The sequence below is a fragment of the Ranitomeya imitator genome, chromosome 2 (genome assembly GCF_032444005.1).
Source record: "Ranitomeya imitator isolate aRanImi1 chromosome 2, aRanImi1.pri, whole genome shotgun sequence".
Classification (NCBI taxonomy): domain Eukaryota; kingdom Metazoa; phylum Chordata; class Amphibia; order Anura; family Dendrobatidae; genus Ranitomeya; species Ranitomeya imitator.
Window position 1 is genome coordinate 329,887,877 of NC_091283.1, and position 24,201 is coordinate 329,912,077.

A 24,201-nucleotide genomic window follows, 5' to 3' on the forward strand; every position below is an offset into this window, starting at 1 on the left:
TAGGCTTTCACAAGTCCTTCCTCCCGGAAGTCCTTGACTCGATGATTGATCCAGAGGGGAGATTTATTTTCTTAAAACTGATTTGGGGATCTCGTGAGCTCACTTTGGCAAATGTCTATTTTCCTAACCAGGACCAGCAGAAATTCGGCTACTCGTGCAAAAAGCTCCTGGAGAATTTTGCAGGCAACTCGCCGATTGTCTTGGGAGGTGACCTCAATCTTCCAATGAACCCCTCAATTGACGTGTTATCGGGTAAGTCCTCTTATCCTCTGTCTACTATCAAAAAGGTAAGAAAGCAGATGAGTGATCTACGTCTGGTTGATGTGTGGAGGGCTCTCCATCCAGATACAAGAGACCATAGCTTCTATTCACAGGCACATTCCATCTACAGCAGAATCGATTTATTTTTTTGTATGCCACTCCCTGCTGGATTCGGGGGTGGGGGCGGAGGTGGGGGTCGATGTTGAGGTCCGACCACGCACCTATTTATTTTTCAATAAAATTGGACACCTCAGTGAGGCCTGGATTCTCTTGGCGCCTAAATGAGAACTTATTGCGAGATCCGTTATGTGCCTCAGAGGTGAAACGATCTATAGAAGGTTTTTTGGCGGATCATGCATTGGACCCCACATCTCCTGCGATAAAATGGGAGGCTCTGAAGAGTGTTTTGAGGGGTGTCCTTATCTCACACGGTGCCCGCCTCAAGAGGATCCGCATAGCAGAAATAGCTGATCTCTCTTCTAAAATCTCTAAACTTGAGTCACAACATAAACAAGACCTTTCCCCAGTTACCCTGTCAGATTTATCCACGGCCAGACAAAAATTACTCACAATCCTGGACCAGAAATCCCGGTGTCTTAGAGAGAAAATTAGGAGCTGTTTCTATCACTTAGGAAACAAGAGCGGCAAGTTCTTTGCAAGGGCCCTACGTCCAAGAGGTCCGCAGACTTTCATCCCATTCATATAAACCGGTAAGGGTAAGGTAGCACGTAGTACACAGGATATATTATCCAGCTTTCATGACTACTATAACTCCCTATATAATATAAAAGGTCACTTTAGGGATCTCCCGACTCACTTGCTCCATGATAAACTCAAATCTTACATTCAATCAAATAGGTTGCCCGCGGTCTCGGGGGAGTGCCTGGTGGGTCTGGAGGAAGACTTCTCATTAGAGGAGGTCACCTCAGTAATTGGAGACCTGAAGTCAGGTAAAAGTCCTGGCCCTGACGGTTATTCAGCGGGGTTTTATAAGCAATTTTCGGACCTTTTGGGCCCTCCATTTCTGGCCGCATGTAATTTTGTCGCCTCGGGGGGGTCGTTTCCCCCACAGGCTTTAGCCTCCCATATAACAATTATTCCAAAATCAGATAAGGATCCCTCCCTGTGTAGCAGTTATCGTCCCATTTCACTCATTAATATAGATTTCAAAATCTATGCCAAAATGATCGCTAAAATATTAAGTGGTCTCTTGCCTCATTTGAGTAATCAAGATCAGGTCGGATTCGTCCCGGGAAGAGAGGCTAGAGACAACACTATTAGATCCATTTCGTTGATAGACAGAGCAAACAGGACAGGGGACCCTATGTGTTTACTATCAATTGATGCCGAAAAGGCTTTCGATAGGGTGGGCTGGGATTTTATGTATCAAACACTATAGGGTATTGGATTAGAGCGGAAAATGCTGAGGAGCATTATGGCTCTCTACGAGTCCCCATCTGCACAAATCAAAGTTAATGGCTCCCTATCAGACCCCCTCCACATTCGAAACGGTACAAGACGGGGTGACCTCTATCACCCCTGTTGTATATACTAACCATGGAACACTTGGCCAATGCGATTCGCAATAATATATCAATTAAAGGGGTGCAGATCTCTTCAGAAGAACACAAGTTGGCTCTATTTGCTGATGATGTATATCACCTCGCCTTTAACCACTATACCCAATGTTTTATTGGAGCTGCATCGCTTTGGCCAATTGAGCAATTTTAAAATTAACTCACACAAATCGGAAATGCTAAATATCTTTATCCCCTGCATTAGTCTCTCAATTACGATCCTTCCCTTTTAAATGGTGCCCTAATTCCCTCAGATACTTGGGTATAGCTCTGACTGCCAAGACGTCACAGCTGTACGAAACTAGCCATAAAATGGCCCTCCGTAAAGCTGAGCTTGATCTGGAGAGATGGAATAAATTGCACTTGTCCTGGCTTGGTAGGATCAATACAATAAAAATGGATCTATTGCCACGTCTTCTCTATTTCTTTCAGACCATCCCTATTGTTCTGCCTGCTTCCTTCTTCTCCAGACTCAAATCAGCAATTACAAGATATATTTGGTCGGGCAAGCGCCCTCGCCTATCATACCAACTATTAAGCAGACCTAAACAAGAGGGAGGCCTGAGTCTGCCTGACTTCTTGCTCTATAACCATGCCTCCATCGGAACCTGCTTACTAGATTTATATCATACTAAACTTAAAAACTTTAGGTACCGTCACACTAAGCGACGCTGCAGCGATACCGACAACGATCCGGATCGCTGCAGCGTCGCTGTTTGGTCGCTGGAGAGCTGTCACACAGACCGCTCTCCAGCGACCAACGATGCCGGTAACCAGGGTAAACATCGGGTTACTAAGCGCAGGGCCGCGCTTAGTATCCCGATGTTTACCCTGGTTACCATCCTAAAAGTAAAAAAACAAACGCTACATACTTACTTACCGCTGTTTGTCCTCGGCGCTGTGTTTCTCTGCTCTGGCTGTGAGCGCCGGGCAGCCGGAAAGCAGAGCGGTGACGTCACCGCTCTGCTTTCCGGCCGCTGTGCTCACAGCCAGAGCAGAGAAGCACAGCGCCGAGGACAAACAGCGGTAGGTAAGTATGTAGCGTTTGTTTTTTTACTTTTAGGATGGTAACCAGGGTAAACATCGGGTTACTAAGCGCGGCCCTGCGCTTAGTAACCCGATGTTTACCCTGGTTACCAGCGAAGACATCGCTGAATCGGTGTCACACACGCCGATTCAGCGATGTCTGCGGGGAGTCCAGCGACGAAACAAAGTTCTGGACTTTCTTCCCCGACCAGCGACAGCACAGCAGGGGCCTGATCGCTGCTGCCTGTCACACTGGACGATATCGCTAGCCAGGACGCTGCAACGTCACGGATCGCTAGCGATATCGTCTAGTGTGACGGTACCTTTAGAGACAAAGATTTCAGTGGTCAATCCCAGAGTTAACATCTGGCGGGGGGGTGCTGGAGCTCAGGGGGGGAGCCTTCCCTTTCTTACTAGAAACCTGATCCTTTTTGTCAAACGCAATAATCTAAAGCTTAATATGTCATCTATACCAGGTCCCTTGACCCCAATCTCTGACAATCCGGATTTCCCTGCAGGCCTGGATAAAACCATATTCCTTCATAAGCATAGGGATAGCCATCCAATAGTTTATGATTACATTACCCCTTCATCTGTAAAACCTTTGCACTCCCTCTTCAAGGGATCAGAAATCCCACCTGGGGTATGGCCACTTTATGAACAAATCATAAGCTATGTTCTCAGGGTATCCAAACAGGTCGACCTATTCCGACCGCTTACTTCTTTCGAGTCAGCGTGTCTGGGTGGGGACCCTCCATCGCACACAGTATCACTCTTGTATAAAATGTTCCAGCGACACCAGATATCTACTTTAGATCTTCCTGCTTTCTTTCAGAAATGGGAAATCGACTTGAATAAATCGTTAATACCAGATGACAGGAATAAGAGCCTTCTCTATACACTTAGATCCTCACTATGTGCGGACTATCAAGAGAGAGGTTATAGACTTTTGGCTCGGTGGTATAGATGCCCAGACAACATCCATTCTGTTTCCAAATACCCCAGACACGTGCTGGAAATGTTGGAAGGAGAAGGGATCGTACACACACATCTGGTGGTCTTGCCCATCCATTAAAGGTTTCTGGGAGGATGTTTTTGACCTTCACAATAAGCTATCTATGCACAAAGCCTGACCCACAATAGAGGTGGCCCTGCTATCTATTTGTGAGCTTTCCATAGCTAAATTTAAGAAAGGCCTCCTTAGACATTTCTTGACAGCTGCACGTAATTTAATACCTCGCTACTGGAAGCAGACGAATACCCCCTCAAGATCCAAGCTTGTGGCAGAACTGAACCACCTCTTTAGAATGGTTGGTCAGAACATATGGGCCCCTTGGATAATGTTTAGGGAGACCGCAGATCTGACCGTATGGCTCAGTGGAGTCTCTGACTCAAATCATTAATTTTTTCGGACATGACCCCTTGGGCTGTGAATTAATATGCATTAATATCGACTCCAGGTTGAGTTAGATGGGACAGCGGAGATCGGTTCCCCCCCCCCATTGTCCCCCCTCTTGTCTCTTCTTTTCTCCCTGTCTCTCTCCACTTTCTTCTCTTTTGTCCTTTAATTGTATTGGTTATAAAGGTGTTATGGCTATGATTAGGAATTAATTTGGATAACCTACTCCGTAAATATATCGGAGCCTGGTTGTTAATCTGGGTTCCGGAGATATAGATCCACACTCTGACTATAAACATATTTCATCGCCATTGGTAACAACCTAATACATGGTTGAGGGGTGGGTGTCCTTGGGTACCCACTCTAGAATTAACACACTGATTTATGGTTCTCTTTAAAGTGCTACTAGAATAACCCTTTTTCCATAAGAAGACAACGGAGTCATAGTATGAGATTATAGGGTAATGTTTATTGCATTTTCTTTTAGTTACAGTGTTAATAATCCAAATGTCATTTCAAGTTGTATCAATTTGCTATTATCTTACTCCAATGGTTTTTGTAAAAGTGACTTCATTTAATAAACTTGATTTACACATTGTTAGGAGTTGAGTTTCCTCTGCTGCACAGGGGTAATCTCGATCCATGTCTGCTGCGGTCTCCCATTCTGCATCGGCCGCAGTGGGGTCTGCTCAGCGGAGGCGTCGCTCCCAGCACTGATCTGCGGCGAGCAGGCTTCTCTGGGACTAAGTCCTTATTTTCACACACTGAGCATGCCCAGGGCAAGATCTCCCGTTGGAGATCGAGGGTCACATGCTCAGGTACTACAGCACATCCCATTGGTCCTCCAGGAAGGTCCTGAAAGGGCAAAACTTCGGTAGCAGCTTCCTGTGCTGCAACTATATAAGCTGCGCATGACCGCACGGCCATGCGCTAGTATTGTCTTGATATTATGTGTGTGTGTGTAGATGGATGTATGTCGAAGGATGAAAGCTCCTAAATATCCCATTCCTAGTGTTGTTGTCTGTTTGAGAATGGTGGTAGCTATCTAGCGCCCGACTAGCCATCAGCACGAAACACACATTACAGCGTCCAGTTGCTGTGTCCGCCAGTACGGTGCCGTGCGCTTTCTCTGCGCTTTCCTGACCCAAGCCTGGGTGGTTAGTGACGTCCGTCAGTGCGGCACCGCACGCACTCTCGTGCCTTTGTATATTATTATTTCTGTTTCTCTGACACCCCAGTTGCGGTGTCAAGCGCATGAGGTCTTTGAACTCAAATCCTCTGTCTTGGGATTGAGATTAGAGGCTCCTTGCTTGCGCTCTATGTGCGGTACCGCGGTCCTGTGACTCAACAGGGTTCGCTTCCAGCACACAGGGTGAAGTTAACCCATGTGTATTTTTATAGTACCGCCATATAGTCCGTCTCTACTAGCAGCAGGGTTTTTTCCTGCACGGTGGACCTCGGACTGCGAACGCACCTAATTCCATAACATCTTATTCTTGGTGCGTTCCGCCAGTCCTTAACACACACATATATATATATATATATATATATATATAAACTAGATGGTGGCCCAATTCTAACGCATCGTGTACTCTAGAATATGCATGTCCACGCAGTGTATTGCCCAGCCACGCAGTATTGCCCAGCCACGCAGTGTATTGCCCAGCCAGGTTTGTCACAGTTTAAAAAATAAACATATTCTCACCTTTCCGAGGGCCCCTTGTAGTCCACGGCAGCTTCCAGTCCCAGGGTTGGTAAGAGCGCAGGACCTGTGATGACGTCGCGGTCACATGACTGTGACGTCATGGCAGGTCCTTCTTCCATACCATCTTTGCCACCGGAACCTGCAACGGAAGATGGTGCACGGCGCGAGCGACTACGGAGGGTGAGTATAGCAGGTTTTTTTATTTTTAACATTCCATTTTTTACTATTGATGCCGCATAGGCAGCGTCAATGGTAAAAAGTTGGGGACACAGAGGGTTAATAGCGGCGGTAACGGAGTGCGTTACCCGCGGCATAACGCGGTCCGTTACCGCCGGCATTAACCCTGTGTTAGCGGTGACCGGAGGGGAGTATGCGGGCGACAGGCACTGACTGGAGTAAGGAGCGGCCATTTTCTTCCGGACTGTGCCCGTCGCTGATTGGTCGCGGCAGCCATGACAGGCAGCTGGCGAGACCAATCAGCGAATGAATAACCGTGACAGACAGACAGAAGGACAGACGGAAATGACCCTTAGACAATTATATAGTACATTGTCCAAGGGGTACTTCCGTCTGTCTGTCTGTAAGGGAAATCCCACGTCGCCGATTGGTCGCGGCCGCCAGGCACAGTCCGGCCGAGAATTAGTTCCTCCCTACTTCCGTCCTGTCAGTGCCCGGTGCCTGCTCCATACTCCCCTCCATTCAGCGCTCACACAGGGTTAATGGCAGCGTTAATGGACCGCGTTATGCCGCGGGTAACGCACTCCGTTAACGCTGCTATTAACCCTGTGTGACCAACTTTTTACTATGGATGCTGCCTATGCATCGCTTCACTGGACGCTGGAGGGTGAGTATATAACTATTTTTTGTTTTAATTATTTTTTTTAACATGGATATGGTGCGCACACTGCTATATACTGTGTGGGCTGTGTTATATACTATGTGGCTGCTATATGTACGTACGTACGTACGTATTCTAGAATACCCGATGCATTAGAATCAGGCCACCATCTAGTCTTTTATAAAAGCCTCAAACTTCTGTGTGTGAATCAGACCTGAGATCAAACGTGGTAGAAGATTACAGAGCGGGAAAGACGGGAAACCTTCATATAGACGGCCGGTGGTGATGGGGTCAGTGACGGACTCTGGCCAAATGTTTTTAGAGCCGTAGTAGAAGATGATGTCATCCTCATCATGAAGTAGTTATTTCTCCTGTCATGTGTAATGAATATCTCCTGCAGTATTGCTAATGGCCGATTCCAATGTCGGTAAATGAGACGAGAATTAGCGTTATGGAAGATGAGTCTATGAGAAACTTATTCAGTTGCCAACTCCGAGGAAGAAACTGCTTGTTGTCTGTGGCCTAAAATATTTTATTTAGTTTTTTTAGTAGATGTAAAGAAGAAAACTAAATACTGTAAAATAATAAATTTCTTATGTTTCCCTTATTATCTCCAGTAATTGTATTACACAGGATTTTTATGATCTTACATCGGCTCCTCTTCTCATTCAGGTCTCTACAATATCGGATCCTCTGTAATGATCTTGTGTATATAAGATAATTTTTCTGAATTGCCCATCAAAGATGAATATGGACAGAGACAAGATGGCGGAGAGGATATTACACCTCATCCTAGAGATCCTCTTCCGGCTTACTGGAGAGGTGAGAGATTCTGATGACGTCACATTACATCATTCTTATCTATGGGAATAACAGATGGACAGAACTGGAGGGGTGAGGACTCTGGAATTGTCTGTAGTGAGATTTATTAATGTGTCTCTCCATTACCAGGATTACACAGTGGTGAAGAAGACCTCTAGTGATCGCTGTCAGGACCCTGTGTCTGAGGGATGGGGAAGACCCCTGAGCCCAGTAACGGGGCCTCCACCTCACCCCCTGATACATGAGAACATCAATGACCAGAAGATCCTAGAACTCGCCTACAAGATGATTGAGCTGCTGACTGGAGAGGTGACACTACTGGGAATGCTGGGACATTATACAGTAACAATATGAAGGGTTCGGGGCATGACTGTATCATTGTATGTGTCAGGTTCCTATAAGGTGTCAGGATGTCTCCATCTATTTCTCCATGGAGGAGTGGGAGTATTTAGAAGGACAAAAAGATCTGTACAAGGACATCATGATGGAGGTTCCCCAGCCCCTCACATCACCAGGTAATAGACAGGACTAAATACACACAGCCTATAATTATCTGTATGTAAAGAATGAATTTAGTCCCTGTATGTGTTTCCATCAGATCTATCCGGTAAGAGGACAACACCAGAGAGATGTCCCCGTCTTCTTCCACAGGACTGTAAACAAGAAGATCCCAATGTTGCTCAGGATCATCAGGTAGATGGAGAGAAGGTGTTATGAGTGACATCTCCCCTATGATGTGTACACGGCTGTGAAGGTCTTGTGCTCTGTCTTGTTTTATCCACCAGTAGTATGTTTTATATTTGTGTGATGAGAACGGTGGAGATGGTAGGATTAGAGCTGATCATAGATGTGACTTCTCCATCTGTCTGTGACTTTTACAATATTTGTTTCAGGGTGAAGATCTGACCCATATTAATACTACAGAGACATATGTGAGGGGTGATGAGCGTTGTAAAGAGGAGACTCCTACATATGACTACCCAGGTGAGTAGTAACCACTAAATGCAGAGAAGTCACGATTCTTCTCAGTCACCAGCTATGGCTGCTTTATCGGTGGTGTAGTCTGGCCATATTACAATCATGTGATCACCATTTATTCAGTCGCCATGACAGCCCCACGAGAGAGAGGGGATCCGTCCTTCAGGGACAGGAAACCTACTGACATAAAAGGGCAGCACCTCTCTCCCACATCAGTTGGTTTCCTGTCCCTGACAGGGGAACTTCTTCAGGCATGCCTTATGAATTAGGTCGACGAAACGAAGATAACCCAGTCCTGGCGGGACGATTCAGGTAGCGGGGGTCCATTACCTCGGTCTGTCCAGGACACCGGAAGCACCACACGGCAGGGGAACTGCTGGTGTCGGTATCAGCAGAGAGGGGAAGCTTTTATCAGGTACCAGGTGAGTATATGGGGTCTTCTGCCGTGGCCGCGCCCGGGGATCCTCCCGGGGTCTGTCCGCGGCCTGGTGGTGATATGCGAGTCGGCCGGTTGACACTGGCTTCCTCGACCGCGCGTCGGCACGCTCACTGCTGTCGCGTCCGGAAGGGGCATGTCCGGATGACGCGGCTGGCGGCACGGCCTGATGACGCGGCGGGGCATGCGCAGTGGGACCAGTGGGATCAAAACAGCTGACATGTCCCGGCTTTGATGCGGGCTCACCGCGGAGCCCTGCATCAAAGCGGGGCTTCTGACCTCGGACGTACTATCCCGTCCGAGGTCAGAAAGAGGTTAATAATCCTTCAGTCTCTGTAAGAGGGGAGATGTCACTATTGGGTTCACTCACATCATGTATTCCGGCGGTTCTCTGGGCTCAATATCATACCAGAACACTACAGTGGGAACTTTTACAAAATTCCCTTCGCCTGAAAGCTCATCTTATCAGTAAATTTTCATTGTCTGTTGAATCTATTCAAATACTACATTGGTGGGCACACGTACCAAATTTACGTAGGGGGGTTCCCTGGACAAATCATATAACTCGGATAATAACTACAGATGCTAGCCCCAGGGGATGGGGGGAGGCACATATGGAAAGCAGTTGGGTATCCGAGCCGCAACCAAGTCAGACAGAGAGATTGGACACTAAACTCATCCATCTTCAATCAGATCATACAATTGTGGGGTTGTCCAGACATAGATCTCTTTGCCAACCGAGAAAACCGAAAGCTACATTGATTCTGCTTCTTAAACCCCAGAGACAATCCGTATGCAGTAGATGCTCTTCTAATCCCATGGCACTTCAATCTCGCCTCTGCGTTTCCCCCTCTGAACTTAATCCCAATTGTTCTGAGGAAAATACAGGAAGACGGAGTCCGAATCATCCTGATAGCCCCGTTCTGGCCCAGAAGGTCCATTTCTCAGCCATGGATTCTTAAAGAAATATCAAATCTCTCCCAGGGCCCAATCCTCCATCCACGAGTGGCCAATTTACATCTAGCGGCATGGAATTTGAAAGGTCGTTACTAAGGGGGAGGGGTTTTTCGCGGGACCTGGTAAATACATTAGTCAAAAGTAGGAAAATCTCTACAACAAACATTTACCTGAGGAATTAGAGACAATTCTGATCAGTTTCAGAAATGCGGATTGATCAGGATCCCTGTATTAACCAAATTTTAGAATTCCTGCAAAATGGATTAGATATGGGCCTAGCCACAAGTACGCTTAGGGTTCAAGTATCGGCTCTAGGTGCACTATACAATAGAAATTTGGCCAGCAATCATTGGATAGTCAGATTCTTCAAGGCAGTTACAAGATCTAGACCAATCATTTAAACAAAAAGTAGTTCCATGGGACCTAAATCTTTTTCTCTTAGCTTTAACGCAAGCTCTATTTGAGCCTATTGATGATGCCCCGATTAAAATTCTATCCCTGAAAACAGCTCTCTTAGTTGCGCTTACCTCCGCGAGAAGGATTAGTGATATACAAGCTTTGTCCAGACAGCCTCCGTACATGCAGTTTAGGGAAGATAGTTATTGTGAGACCTGATCCTCTTTATCTTCCAAAGGTAGCCTCAAAATTTCATAGGTTACAAGAGGTTGTCCTTCCCTCATTTTGTACCTACCAACTAATCCCACATAATTATGTGAGAGAAGAAGAGATCCCAAATCATTATTAAAACTAATGTTTATTAATAAATATTAAAAATAACATGATGAAAAAGCAAACAATACCGTACAGGACACCACCATACACAGATATCTATACCTATACATACAATGTGATATATAGTAAATATTAGCAAGTAACTCCACTGAGAAACAAATCAATCTGGACACAATTCCAAACGGTAATGTCAGCATATGCAGCCCAAACAATACATTACTAACCTATAAAAAGGTAATCATAATCGGCACAATGGCCTCTATTTACATAGGCAAAAAATGCTAATGAAGGTATGCAACTCGAAACAACCTGCTAGAGTAGACCAGTGTGGAAGCCAAATATCTTACAATATAGTGAAAGGGTATGTTACCTTGTGCTTATGGTGTCCCCTCACCCCGACGCACGTTTCGCCTCCTGCTTCTTTCTGTTTTTTTTTTCGCTGAAATGTTGATGATTTAAACACATCTGTATTCATATGGGTCTATTATCCAAAATTGTGGATTTTCTTGTTTCAGCACAACAAAACGTTAGATAAATTTCTACCATTTTGATCTATTGACTTTTATTCGGACTCCCATGACAGCACACGAGAGAGGGGATCCGCCCTTAAGGAACAGGAAACCTACAGATACAAAAGGGCGGCACCTCTCCCCATGCATCAGTTGGTTTCCTGTTCCTGAAGGGACTGGATGCCTATAGAATCTACAGGAGTCCAGGCCGGCCGGACCGATTCTGGTGGCGAGGGGGTCTCCCACTTCGGCCGGTGCGGGTACCTGATGTAGTCACGGTGGCCCTGGCAGGGCGGCACGGCGGTGACTAGGCAGCGAGGAGCGGTCGCCAGGGGGTGTCCGGTCTCCGGGGCCAGCGTCTGGTAAGTCGCCCTTCCCGTGGGCTGTGGGTCTCTCTGGACAGGGGGGGGCGCGGCGGCATCTAGGGGGCGCCGATCGGATCGTAGCTGGCCGGCCTCGGCGTTCCACGAGGGCTGCAGCGCTGACAGGAAGCGCTGAAAGCTGTGGGACGTCGGGGGGCGGAGCCGGGGACATCTTCCGGATCGGTGAGCTCCTGCGCATGCGCGGGGGCTCCAAGATGGCGGCGCCCACCGGAGATCATGCCGCAATCCCTCCGGAGTGACGATTGATTGCCCACAGCTGCGGGAGGGCGGGAAAATTAAACAAGCAAGCTGGGCAGGATGCGCTGACCGAAGGAGGGGCTTTATAAGGCGGCTCCAGCAGCATGTTCCCGGGTTCTGGCTCCAATTTACTGAAAATGGATTCAGATCAGGATCAGCAGGTTGTGCTGCTGGAACAAGCATCCCAGAAACCCAAGGAGAAGGAACATGAAAAGAGGAGCGATGGTTCGGGCCGCAGAAGCTCCTCCAGACAGGGGTCTGGAGGGTCAGCCAAAAAGGATCCCCCTCGTGCTTCGGTATTTCTGGGTGTGAGCAGCCACTGGTAAGTGATCTTCGAGAAAGTTCACTTAGTGACTAGTCTCCCCTCATGTGTTTTTATGTAGGGAAGGAAAAACGTCAGTAAGGCGAAGCATAGGGAATGTGCCATCTGCGGGGTTCCCTTGCCTGACTCACACCCTAAAAAACTATGTGACCCCTGTATCCAGCAGACGGTGAGGTTCTGGAAGGAGGGGAGGGGGTATAGCATGTAGATCTTACACTCTAGTCTACCTTACTTATCCCCGTAGGTAGCCGAAGAATCCTCCTCTATTACGGCCAGTCTCAAGGAGATGATTAGAATGGAGGTTAAAGAGTCCTTTAAAAACCTTTCACAGTCAGGAGGTTCTAGGCAGAGAACTGAGTGGGCATCTGATTCGTCTATGGAAAAGGACAAGTCCGAAGAATCAGACAATTCAGCAGCATCATCCTCCTCTTCGGAAGAAGACTCTGCTCGGTTTTGCCTACCCCTAGAAAGGATAGACAAATTGGTAAAGGCGGTCAGAGGCACAATGGGTATATCGGAACCCAAGCCTCAACTATCCAAAGAACAAATGATGTTCAGTGGATTGGAGCAAAAGAAGCGCAGAGTGTTTCCTTTAAATGAGAAAATACAAGATCTTATTAATAGGGAGTGGAGAAAACCGGAGAGAAAAGGCTCCTTACCACCTGCGCAAAAACGTCGATACCCTTTTGATGACCCAGCAGTAGGTAACTGGGAGAAAGCACCAAAGCTGGATGCAGCAATTGCCAAGGTAGCTAAACGATCTTCTCTCCCATTTGAAGATATGGGAACACTTAAAGACCCCCTGGATAGGAAAGTGGATACCTTCCTGAAGGGAACCTGGGAGATGGCAGCTGGCTCCTTAAGACCTGCGGTAGCTTCAACCTGCACGGCAAGGTCAATGATGGTCTGGCTGGACCAGTTGGAGACCCAATTAAAACAAGGGGCCTCTAGAGATTCCATTCTCTCAGCATTACCTGTAATCCAGGAGGGGGCGGCTTTTTTATCAGACGCCTCAATTGACTCCGTAAAGTTGGCAGCTAGAGCAGCAGGACTTTCTAATGCTGCAAGGAGAGCCCTATGGCTGAAATGCTGGCCGGGGGATATGCAGGCAAAAGCGAAGCTCTGCGCTATCCCTTGTAAAGGCGAGTATTTATTTGGGCCTACCCTGGATGAACTCCTGGAGAAAGCAGGAGATGATAAGAAAAAGTTTCCCAACCTGTTCAATCCATACCGTCGTCCCTTCAACAAAAGGTTCAACCGGGGAGGAAAGCGAGCCTTTTCACCAGGGAGAGACCGTCCCAGATGGGAGGATAGGCGAAAGCGAGGTACAGGTCTCATGTTTCGCCGTAACCAGACGGAAAATAAAAAACAAGACCAATGACTGGCAATTCCAGTGGGAGGGAGACTATTGCGTTTCTCGGCAGAGTGGTCGAAAATCACAAACAGCGTTTGGATAAAAGACACTGTTTCCCATGGTCTCAAGCTGGAATTTGTTCATATTCCACAGGACAAATTTAGTTTAACACCCTGGCGCTCATCTCCCACTGAACAATTCGCCCTAGAAGAGGAAGTGAGGACTCTTTGTTCCAAAAATGTTTTGGTAGAAGTGCCGTATTCTCAGGCAGGGGAAGGGTTTTACTCTCCCCTGTTCCTAATCCAGAAGCCTGATAAATCTTACAGGACCATTATAAATCTTAAGGGTCTCAATAAGTTTTTGGTGAAACACACTTTCAAAATGGAGTCCATCAATTCGGCAATAAAAATGCTTTTCAACAACTGTTTCATGGTAGTAGTGGATTTGAAAGATGCCTACTATCATGTACCCATTCATGCTGATTTCCAACGGTACCTGAGGGTAGCGATACTAATGGGGGGTAGGATTCAACATTTTCAATTCAGAGCGCTCCCCTTTGGGATCACCTCGGCACCTAGGGTGTTTACTAAAATAATTGCGGAAGTCATGGCGCATTTAAGAGAGTCAAATATCCTTATAGTCCCCTACTTAGACGATTTCCTCATTGTAGGTAACTCGGTAGATCATTGTCTGTCACAATGGGAGATTGCTAAAACCAAACTAGAACGGTTGGGTTGGATCATAAACTTTGAAAAATCAAAATTACAGCCCCTAAATGTTCAAAAATTCCTGGGGTTAATGTTGAATTCAGTGACACAGCAGTGTCTCCTCCCTATGGAGAAAATGGACCAAATTCAGAGTTTTGTATTAAGAGCAATCAATTCACCTTCCATGACACTTAGACAAGCAATGTCTCTACTTGGGTCACTCACATCTTGCATCCCAGCAGTTAAGTGGGCTCAGTTCCACACCAGGTCCCTACAAAAAGAAGTCCTGTTCCATGACAGAGCCTTAGGAGGCGCATTGAATGGGAAATTGACATTGAGGCCGATAACATTGAATTCCCTTAGATGGTGGCTAGATAAACAAAATTTATCAGCAGGGGTTCCCTGGATGGTAGATGTCACCCACGTGATAACCACGGATGCCAGCTCTTCAGGGTGGGGAGCCTATATGGGGGACATGGTGGTCCAGGGACAGTGGGAACCCTTCACAACATTTTCATCAAATCAAAGAGAGTTGTTGGCGGTTGAACTGGCTGTTAAAAAATTCCTCGTATATCTGCAGGGCCAGCACGTCAGAATTCTGTCGGACAACAGAGTGGCGGTCGCTTACATAAACCGGCAAGGGGGAACTCGTTCCGAAACTTTAATGCAGATCACGGATCGGTTGTTCCAGGTGGCAGAGCTCAATTTTCTATCTTTGACAGCTCTTCACATCAAGGGAAAAGAAAATGTGGCAGCAGATTTCCTCAGCCGAAATGTGTTAAAACAGGGAGAGTGGTCTCTCAACGAGGACATTTTCAATCTCGTCGTCCGCAGATGGGGTCAACCAGTGGTGGGTCTATTCGCCACCAGAAACAACAGAAAAGTAAAACTTTTTTGCTCCCTAAATCCCAGGGAGAATCCCCTGGCGGTAGACGCGTTTCTCATAAAATGGGATTTTCCACTGGCCTATGCTTTCCCACCACTGAACCTGATACCTCTAGTGGTGAGGAAAATCAGGGAGGATCGAGCGAAAGTCATCCTTATCGCCCCCTTTTGGCCCAGAAGAACCTGGTTTGCCTGGCTCAAGACAATGTCTGTAGCGGTCCCCTGGGTACTGCCAGAGATCCCGAACTTGCTTTCTCAGGGACCGATCTCCCATCCACAAGTGGCGGGGCTCCATTTGACGGCATGGAGTTTGAACGGTCACTATTAGTGGGGAAAGGCTTCTCTCCAAACTTGGTGGAGACGCTCCTAAAGAGTAGAAAGCAAATAACTACGAGAATCTACTCTAGGACTTGGAGAAAGTTCTTGTCTTGTTCAAAGTTTAATGTCCAAGACGGGGTGCCAGTACAACAAATCCTAGAGTTCCTACAGAAGGGGTTCGAGTTAAAACTCTCTCCTAGTACCCTTAGGGTACAGGTCTCAGCTTTAGGTGCCCTATTTTCCTGTAATATAGCGAATAACTACTGGATAGCGAGGTTTATGAAGGCAGTTAGTAGATCTACACCACTGCATAAAGACAGAACAGTTCCATGGGATTTAAATTTAGTTCTGTCCTCTCTAACTAAACCCCCCTTTGAACCTCTGCAGGAGGCCTCGATCAAAATGTTGACACTTAAGACAGCCTTCCTGATCGCCATAACCTCAGCTCGCAGGATAGGGGATATACAGGCACTTTCCAGAGCTCCTCCATACACTGAAATCTTGTCAGACAGAGTAGTCCTTAGACCAGACCCAGCATATCTGCCAAAGGTGGCGACACGGTTCCATAGATCACTGGAGATAGTTTTGCCGTCCTTTATTCCTAATCCCTCTAATCCTAAAGAGCAGGAGCTTCATACGTTAGACGTCAGGAGATCTCTTCTTCAGTATATTTCAGCTACTGATAATTGGAAGAAAGATGGGGCACTGCTTCTTTCCTTCCAAGGTCCAAGGAAAGGGTTTAGAGTATCGAAATATTTACTGGCTAAATGGATTAGGGAAACTATCTCTCTAGCTTATACAGCAGGTGGGGGGCCAGCTCCGCAGAACCTAAAGGCACATTCCACCCGGGCCATGGCGTCATCCTGGGCAGAAAGATCTGGAGTGTCAGTGGAGCAGATATGTAAGGCGGCCACATGGTCATCCCCTTCCACTTTCTTTAAACACTATCGGTTGGATTTGGGGTCCTCCTCTGATCTTTCCTTTGGGTTAAGGGTGCTACAATCTATAGTCCCTCCCTAAGGTAGCTTACATCTCTGTAAATCTCTCGTGTGCTGTCATGGGAGTCCGAATAAAGCATTAAGCTACTTACTGGTAGCGGCATTTTTCGGAGGCCCATGACAGCACCCTTAGTTCCCTCCCTATTCACGTGGGGGTAGCACTTCCTGATATGTATATATCGTAATATGTAAATCTCACGTATGGTGTCTTATTACAATAATGGGTTATTTTGTTTCAAATGTATATAATGTATATTTGTGTACCACTAACCGCGGCAGTCCTCTCAGGCTCTGAAATACAACTGATGCATGGGGAGAGGTGCCGCCCTTTTGTATCTGTAGGTTTCCTGTTCCTTAAGGGCGGATCCCCTCTCTCGTGTGCTGTCATGGGCCTCCGAAAAATGCCGCTACCAGTAAGTAGCTTAATGCTTTTACTCCAGAGCACCCATTCAACAGTGAGCACCCCGTTTCTTGACTGTAAATGCCAAATACATTGATTCTAAATGTGGTTTGAGCATACTGTAAGACTCAGAAGCGAGGGGGAAATTTGACTTTGGGAGAGCGTATTTTTCTGGATTGGTTTATGGAAGCCATGTTGCTTTTCAAGAGCCTTTGAGCCACTAACAATGTAGAAACCTCTGTTTTTTCCTTTTGACAGATGATGGACCTGAGTGGGGACTTGTTTTTGTAAGATGAGTAGAACTTTTTATTGGTAGTATATATATATATATATATATATATATATATATATATATATATATATATATATATATATATATATATATATATATATATATATATATATATATTTTTTTTTTTTAGTTTTGTTTCTACAAACGTTGCTTGGTGGCTTTTTATTCCATATTTGGGAGGCAGAATGAACAAACAGTTGAACACCACGCTCTACTGGTTCATCCTATGAGGTTTTCTATTAGACTGAGAACTGTCATTTTCTTGGTGAATAATTCAAATTTCTCTTTCCCCCATGATGGCACCATGAAGAGAGAGGGATCCGCCCTCAGGGACAGGAAACCTACAGGTGGAAAAGACGGTACCTCTCTCCCAAATCAGTTCAGTTTCCTGTCCCTGATGGGGAACGTACAGCATACCTTATTGACTAGTTGTCGTGGGATGCCGGGGGCTCCATCTGACCGATCTAGGCAGCGTGGAGCCCTGCCTCAGGTATGATGGTCTTCTCTCCCGGAAGCGCCACGGTTCCAGGGTCGGAGGGCCGTGTGCGAGGGGGAAAGGCAGTGAAGCAGGATCCCGTCTGCCGCTCCCTGTGGATTCCTACAGCCGTTAGTAGGTGGCGGCGGTCACCTGGTGTTACATCGCTGGTCCACCTGTGGCCCAGGAGAGGAGGATGGTGGTGGCGGCTGCCTGCAGGGAAGCGCCGCTACTAGTTGGGGCATCGGCGGCTGCTTCCAACGCTCCCTCCTGGAGGCCACACACTGCAGAAGTGAGGCACGTGCAGCGCCGCAGGGCATCTCTGGGAAATCCAGAGTGCGCATCTGGTGCTCGGTTTCACTATAAGTGACCAGGAGCAACCAGTAGAGCAAACCCTGCAGTCCCTCCAAATAAGCACCGGCAGCAACAGCACCACCACCTGCAGCGGTGACAGCAACAAGGAGATGTCTCTTCTCAGCGTCGCAGTTCGGGATCCCAGCGCAGCAGAGGCCCCGGTGGATCCGAAAGGCCATCAGCGGTTCGAGTTGTCGTCACCTTCGTGAAAGTTCATCTTCTAAATAGGGTTTGTTGTGTCTTCTTAGAGAAAAAAATGTGCAGCAAAATCCAAGCACAGACTATGCGCAATCTGCTCTGTAGAGCTGCCCACTACGTGGGTGAAAATGCTCTGTACTACATGTATAGAACATACCATATGTGAAGAGTCCCCGAGATTTGCATCTGAGTTAAAAGAACTGATCAAAAACCAGGTGGAAGATGCGATTAAAGGTATTAAAAGTTCAAAAAGAAGCGCAAATCCAGACATAGATCCCCGGAATCGAGTACCAGTGAGGAAGATAGCGACTGTTGCAGTAGCTCACTCTCTTCACCCTCATCTTCTTCATCCTCGGTGGGGGAGTTGCAATTGCTTCCCTATTGAAGAAACTGATGCCTTAGTAAAAGCTGTTAGAACAACAATGGGGCTGGTAGAGTCCCGGCCCAAAAGAACCGCGCAGGACTTTATGTTTAGCGGACTAGAGCCGAGGAAACGAAGAGCGTTCTTATTAAATGAGAAAATACAATCCCTAATAAAAAAGGAATGGAAAAGTTCAGACAAAGTCCTCCTGACCCCAAAGAGAAAATACCCCTTTGACGACCCAGTTTGTTCTTTCTGGGGATAAGGCTCCAAAAAATTTGCCTTGCCTTTTGAGGACATGGGGACCCTGAAAGACCCCCTGGACAAAAAGACTGAAATATTCTTGAAAGGCGCTTGGGAGACTCCCGGGGAGGGGATTAAAACCAATCATAGCTGCCACATGCACCGCCAGAACCCTAATGGTGTGGTTAGACCACTTAGTCACAACTAAAAGATAAATCACAGAGAGAATCAGTTTTGGACTCGGTCTCAATAATGAAAGGAGCAGCTGGGTTCCTATCAGATGCCTATAAAGACTCAGTTAGGTTAGCGGCAAGGGTCGCTTCCATTTCAAACACGTCGAGAAGGGCTTTATGGCTCAAATGCTGGCCTGACTTACAAACAAAAACCAAACTATGCTCCATTCCCTGCGAAGGAGAACTCTTATTTGGGCAAACCCTAGACAACATTCTTGGTAAAGCAGGGGATAAGAAAAAAGCTTTCCTGGGGTTTCCCAACCAGTTCTATTGACGGCCCTTTCGGAGTAGGAGATTCATACGTAGAAAGCCCCCTAATGGTCAAAAGGAGGGATGGGAGGATAAAAGATTTTGAGGAAAAGGGTTCATGTTCAACAAACCCGAAAACAAAAAACCACCCCAATGAAGGTGGGAAAAAATATCAGGGATCTTAAATATAATAAGAACAGGTCTAAAGCTGAAGTTCCATACTATCGCATCCCGTCACTTTGTCATAACCCCTCAAAGGAAGGTAGAAGCCGAGCAACTAGGACTCCAAAAAGAAATACGGAATCTATTAGCAAAAAAAGTCCTGCAAGAATTCCCAGACTGGGAGAAAGGCATGGGATTTTACTCCCCTCTATTTTTTCAGATAAAACTGGATGGAACTTACAGGACAATAATAAATTTGAAAAAACTAAACAAATATCTACATACATGCTAGCCACCTTAGGGAGAGACCCAAGTTGGGCTAAATGTAGCGGGACGAGAGAGACCGAAAAGCCCTCTACTTAAAGGAAATACATAGTGGATGCTTTCCTGAAACGGAAAGTACTTGCAAGCAGCATAATACAAAGAATAGCAGGTTTACCCAGAATCCTTTTCAGTAGGCAGAGCTATGCAAATCATCTCTTTCCACCCCAGTCTAATCCATAGCGCTTGGACCCGCCAAGCGTGCAATGCTGCGGATTAGTTTCTAAATTTACACAGCCAAACAATTCCTACCTGTGGACACGTGTTTCGGGCTTTAGGCCCTCATCAGCACAGGGCTGGAATTGGTTGGCTGTATGGAGTGGGGCTCGGTGAGCAAGCGATACATACATGCTAGCCACCTTTAGGGAGAGACCCAAGTTGGGCTAAATGTAGCGGGACGAAAGAGACCGAAAAGCCCTCTACTTAAAGGAAATACATAGTGGATGCTTTCCTGAAACGGAAAGTACTTGCAAGCAGCATAATACAAAGAATAGCATGTTTACCCAGAATCCTTTGCAGTAGGCAGAGCTATGCAAATCATCTCTTTCCACCCCAGTCTAATCCACAGCGCTTGGAACCGCCAAGCGTGCAATGCTGCGGATTAGTTTCTAAATTTACACAGCCAACCAATTCCTACCTGTGGACACGTGTGAACTTTCCGTTTCAGGAAAGCATTACCAATTCAGAGCCCTCCCCTTTGGCCTAGCCATAGCCCTGAGGGTGTTTACGAAACTAATGGTGGAGGTCATGGCTCACATAAGAGAGCAAAATATTCTGATAGTTCCATATCTGGATGACCTCCTGGTGGTTGGCGAATCCTCTCACCATTGCAGTCAACAGCTGGACAAAGTGATGACATCCCTGGCAAACCTAGGATGGCTGTTAAACCTAGCAAAGTCCAGGATCATTCCAACTCAAATGCAGCAGTACCTAGGAATAATGATAGACTCATAGACTCAAACAGGCAAAGCAATGTCCATACTAGGATCAATAACAGCCTGTATTCCAGCGGTCCGATGGGCCCAAAGTCATACTAGAGGCAGAGCCTCGTTTAAAGGGAGATTTAGAAAAGCACTTAAAAATCTCATCAAAAACAATACGTTCCCTAGCTTGGTGGGTGAATCTAGACAACCTAGTCAGGGGTGTCCCGTGGGTGTGGCCAATATCTACAACACTAACCACAGATGCAAGCCCCTGGGCTGGGGGGTGCATCTGGACAGACAAATTGCTCAAGGTCCTTGGTCAGAAGAGCAGAAAATTGGTTCTTCAAACAGGATATTTCACCGCCAAGAGTTCTTTCATATCAGCCACTTTCTGGACTCTCTTCAATCCCATCATGTAAGGGTGTTCTCAGACAACAGGGTGGTGGTGGCATATTTGAATCACCAGGGGGGCACCAGGTCTCGGGCATTGATGGACGTAACAAAATCCATCCTGCTGTTAGAGACCAATCTAGCTTCATTATCAGCTCTTCACATCAAAGGCACGGAAAATCAGGCCGCAGATATTTTTAAGTCGAACACCGCTGAGGCAGGGGGAGTGGGAACTAAACCAGGATCTATTCAACTACATAGTAGAGCTTTGGGGTTTCACACACACATTAGTTGTTAAGAAGTGCCTGATCCAATATCTGTCAGCCACAAGGGACTGTAGAGAGGGATAGTTCTTTTTTTTGTTTGCTTTCAGGGTCCAAATAAAGGACATAAAGCATCAAAGGCCACACTGGCGAGATGCATAAGAGACGCTATCATCCTTTTGTATTCCTCGTGTAATGAAGCCATTCCAGAGGGGGTTAGAGCTTATTCGACCAGATCGGTGGCGACCTCATGGGCAGAGAGAGTCGGAGCCTCAATTGAGCAGCTATGTAGAGCAGCTACTGTGTCTTCTCCCTCTACTTTCTTTAGTCATTACCGACTAGATCTGACCTCTTCTTCAGACCTCACCTTTTGCAGAAGGGTTCTGGAGGCCGTGGTTCCCCCCCCCCCCCCCCCCAATGTACATTCTATGAAATTCTCTCCGTGGTACCGTCATTGGGGGAAAGAGAAAATCTTAGTTACTTACCAATAACGGTATTTCTCTGATCCTATGATGGCACCCGTACATTCCCTCCATTCACGTGTGGGTGTGCACACTAGGATTATTTATTAATGTTTAGTCACGCGGTGCCTCTAATAAGTCTGAATTAAAATATTTGTTTGGCTTAACCATTCAAGTTCAGCTGAATTTCTGTTTAATGCTCTGTAAACCAAATGATGTGAGAGAAAGGTACCGCCTTTTTTACCTGTAGGCTTCCTGTCACTGAGGGCGGATCCCTCTCTCTCCGTGGTGCCGTCATGGGATCAGAGAAATACAGTTATCGGTAAGTAACTACGATTGTTTTTACATAACTTGCCATTTTTATTCACAGTTTAAATAGAAATGTTCAAAAATATTAAATGTGAGGATGTTTAATTAAAAAATAATTGGTTTTATTTTGTGCAGATGACTGTACCAGGAGATCAGAGGGACAGCTGACATCTTCTTCAATTTTTAAATTGGATAATCTTGAGATCCCACACGATGCAATTGAAGTGAATCCAATTACTCCAGATATACCATCATCCCTTCACAGCATCTATCTGTCATCTGATCCTTTGAAACAGGTCCTGTCTTCTGATTCATTACCGACTACTAAGGAAAATCAAATTAGTAAAATAAGCATTAAAAAACGAACTGCTCCTAAATCAAAGAAGCCATTTTCACCTTCAGAATATGGAAATAGCTTTCCCCTTGAAAAGACTTTTCTTAAACATCAAACAATTCACACAGCTGAGAACAGATTTTCTTGTTCCAAGTGTGAGAAATGTTTTAACCAGAAATCGGATTTGAGTAAGCACCAGAGAATTCACACAGGGGAGAAGCCTTTTTCCTGTTCCGAATGTGGGAAATGTTTTAACCAGAAATCAGATTTGCGTAAGCACCAGAGAATTCACACAGGGGAGATGCCTTTTTCCTGTTCCGAATGTGGGAAATGTTTTAACAAGAAATCAGATTTTGTTATACACCACAGAACTCACACAGGGGAGAAGCCTTTTTCCTGTTCCGAATGTGGGAAATGTTTTAACCAGAAATCAGATTTGCGTAAGCACCAGAGAATTCACACAGGGGAGAAGCCTTTTTCCTGTTCCGAATGTGGGAAATGTTTTAACCAGAAATCAGATTTGCGTAAGCACCAGAGAATTCACACAGGGGAGATGCCTTTTTCCTGTTCCGAATGTGGGAAATGTTTTAACCAGAAATCAGATTTTGTTATACACCACAGAACTCACACAGGGGAGAAGCCTTTTTCCTGTTCAGAATGTGGGAAGTGTTTTAACCGTAAAACGCATCTGGCTAGCCACCAGAGAACTCACATAGGGCAGAAGCCTTTTTCCTGTTCAGAATGTGGAAAATGTTTTAACCAGAAAGCTCATCTTGATTGCCACCAGAGAACTCACACAGGGGAGAAGCCTTTTTCCTGTTCAGAATGTGGGAAATGTTTTAACCAGAAATCAGGTTTGCGTAGGCACCAGAGAATTCACACAGGGCAGAAGCCTTTTTCCTGTTCCGAATGTTGAAAATGTTTTAACCGTAAATCAGATTTGCTTAAATGCCAGAGAATTCACTCTGGGGAGAGGCTTTTTTCATGTTCTTAATGTGGGAAATCTTTTAAACTGAAAAGGTATTTTCTTAAATGGGTTGTTATCATGTTTGGCCTTGTTAAAATATCAAAAAAATCATATTCACCTTCCATGTCAGTGCTGTTCCAGCGGTATCAGCAATCATGTTCCTGGGTCTCTATTAGGTTGCTACATAGCACGAGCCCTGTGCTCAATCAGCCCGAGCTTCACTGTCCCTGCCCTGAGACGTATTGAACATCAACTGGAAGACAGGGCTGCGACTTCTCTTTGACTTCCTCTTATTGTTCGATTTTTGTCTGAAGGTGAGAACAGTGAAACCAGCGCTAATTGGACACAGGGCTCGTTTGACATAATAACCTGAGCCCCCAAAACGCAAGTGCTGACACTGCTGGATCCGTGCCATCATGGGAGGCTTATACAAGTTTTTTTATTTTAACAGGACCAAAGATGAGGAATTAGAAGTCAATCACACACAGAGGAGTAAACATTATCATACCTAGAGTGTGAAATATGAATTACTGGAAAAATCGTATTTTGTTGACCATCAGAAATAACTCTGAGAAACAATATACGTTATTGAAAAATTGTACAAGAACTTGGAACAGCCAGACGTATTATTGATTGAGAACGGGAAATTACTTTAGAACTTGTCATATTACTTGGACTATAAGACACACTTTTCCATTACGTCCCTCCAGACAGCACCACAGACGTAGTCCTTCCTTTACCTGTAGCGGGACAGGATTGCAGAGAGGTTAAAAGGCCCCTCCCTTCTCCACCCGCCAGTTTTTTTTTCCTGTCCCTACAGGG

The 24,201-nt window shown here is 46.0% G+C and overlaps 1 protein-coding gene across 1 annotated transcript; it reads left to right on the forward strand.

Moving 5' to 3' along the window:
• Positions 1-151: 151 nt before the first annotated feature.
• Positions 152-23,644, forward strand: LOC138663566 (oocyte zinc finger protein XlCOF22-like). Its single transcript, XM_069749812.1, has 7 exons — positions 152-252; positions 7,479-7,628; positions 7,758-7,937; positions 8,020-8,143; positions 8,227-8,321; positions 8,522-8,612; positions 22,214-23,644. The coding sequence occupies exons 2-7, from the start codon at positions 7,551-7,553 to the stop codon at positions 23,326-23,328; spliced, it is 1,683 nt and encodes a 560-aa protein (XP_069605913.1). The 5' UTR covers positions 152-252; positions 7,479-7,550; the 3' UTR covers positions 23,329-23,644.
• Positions 23,645-24,201: the final 557 nt, after the last annotated feature.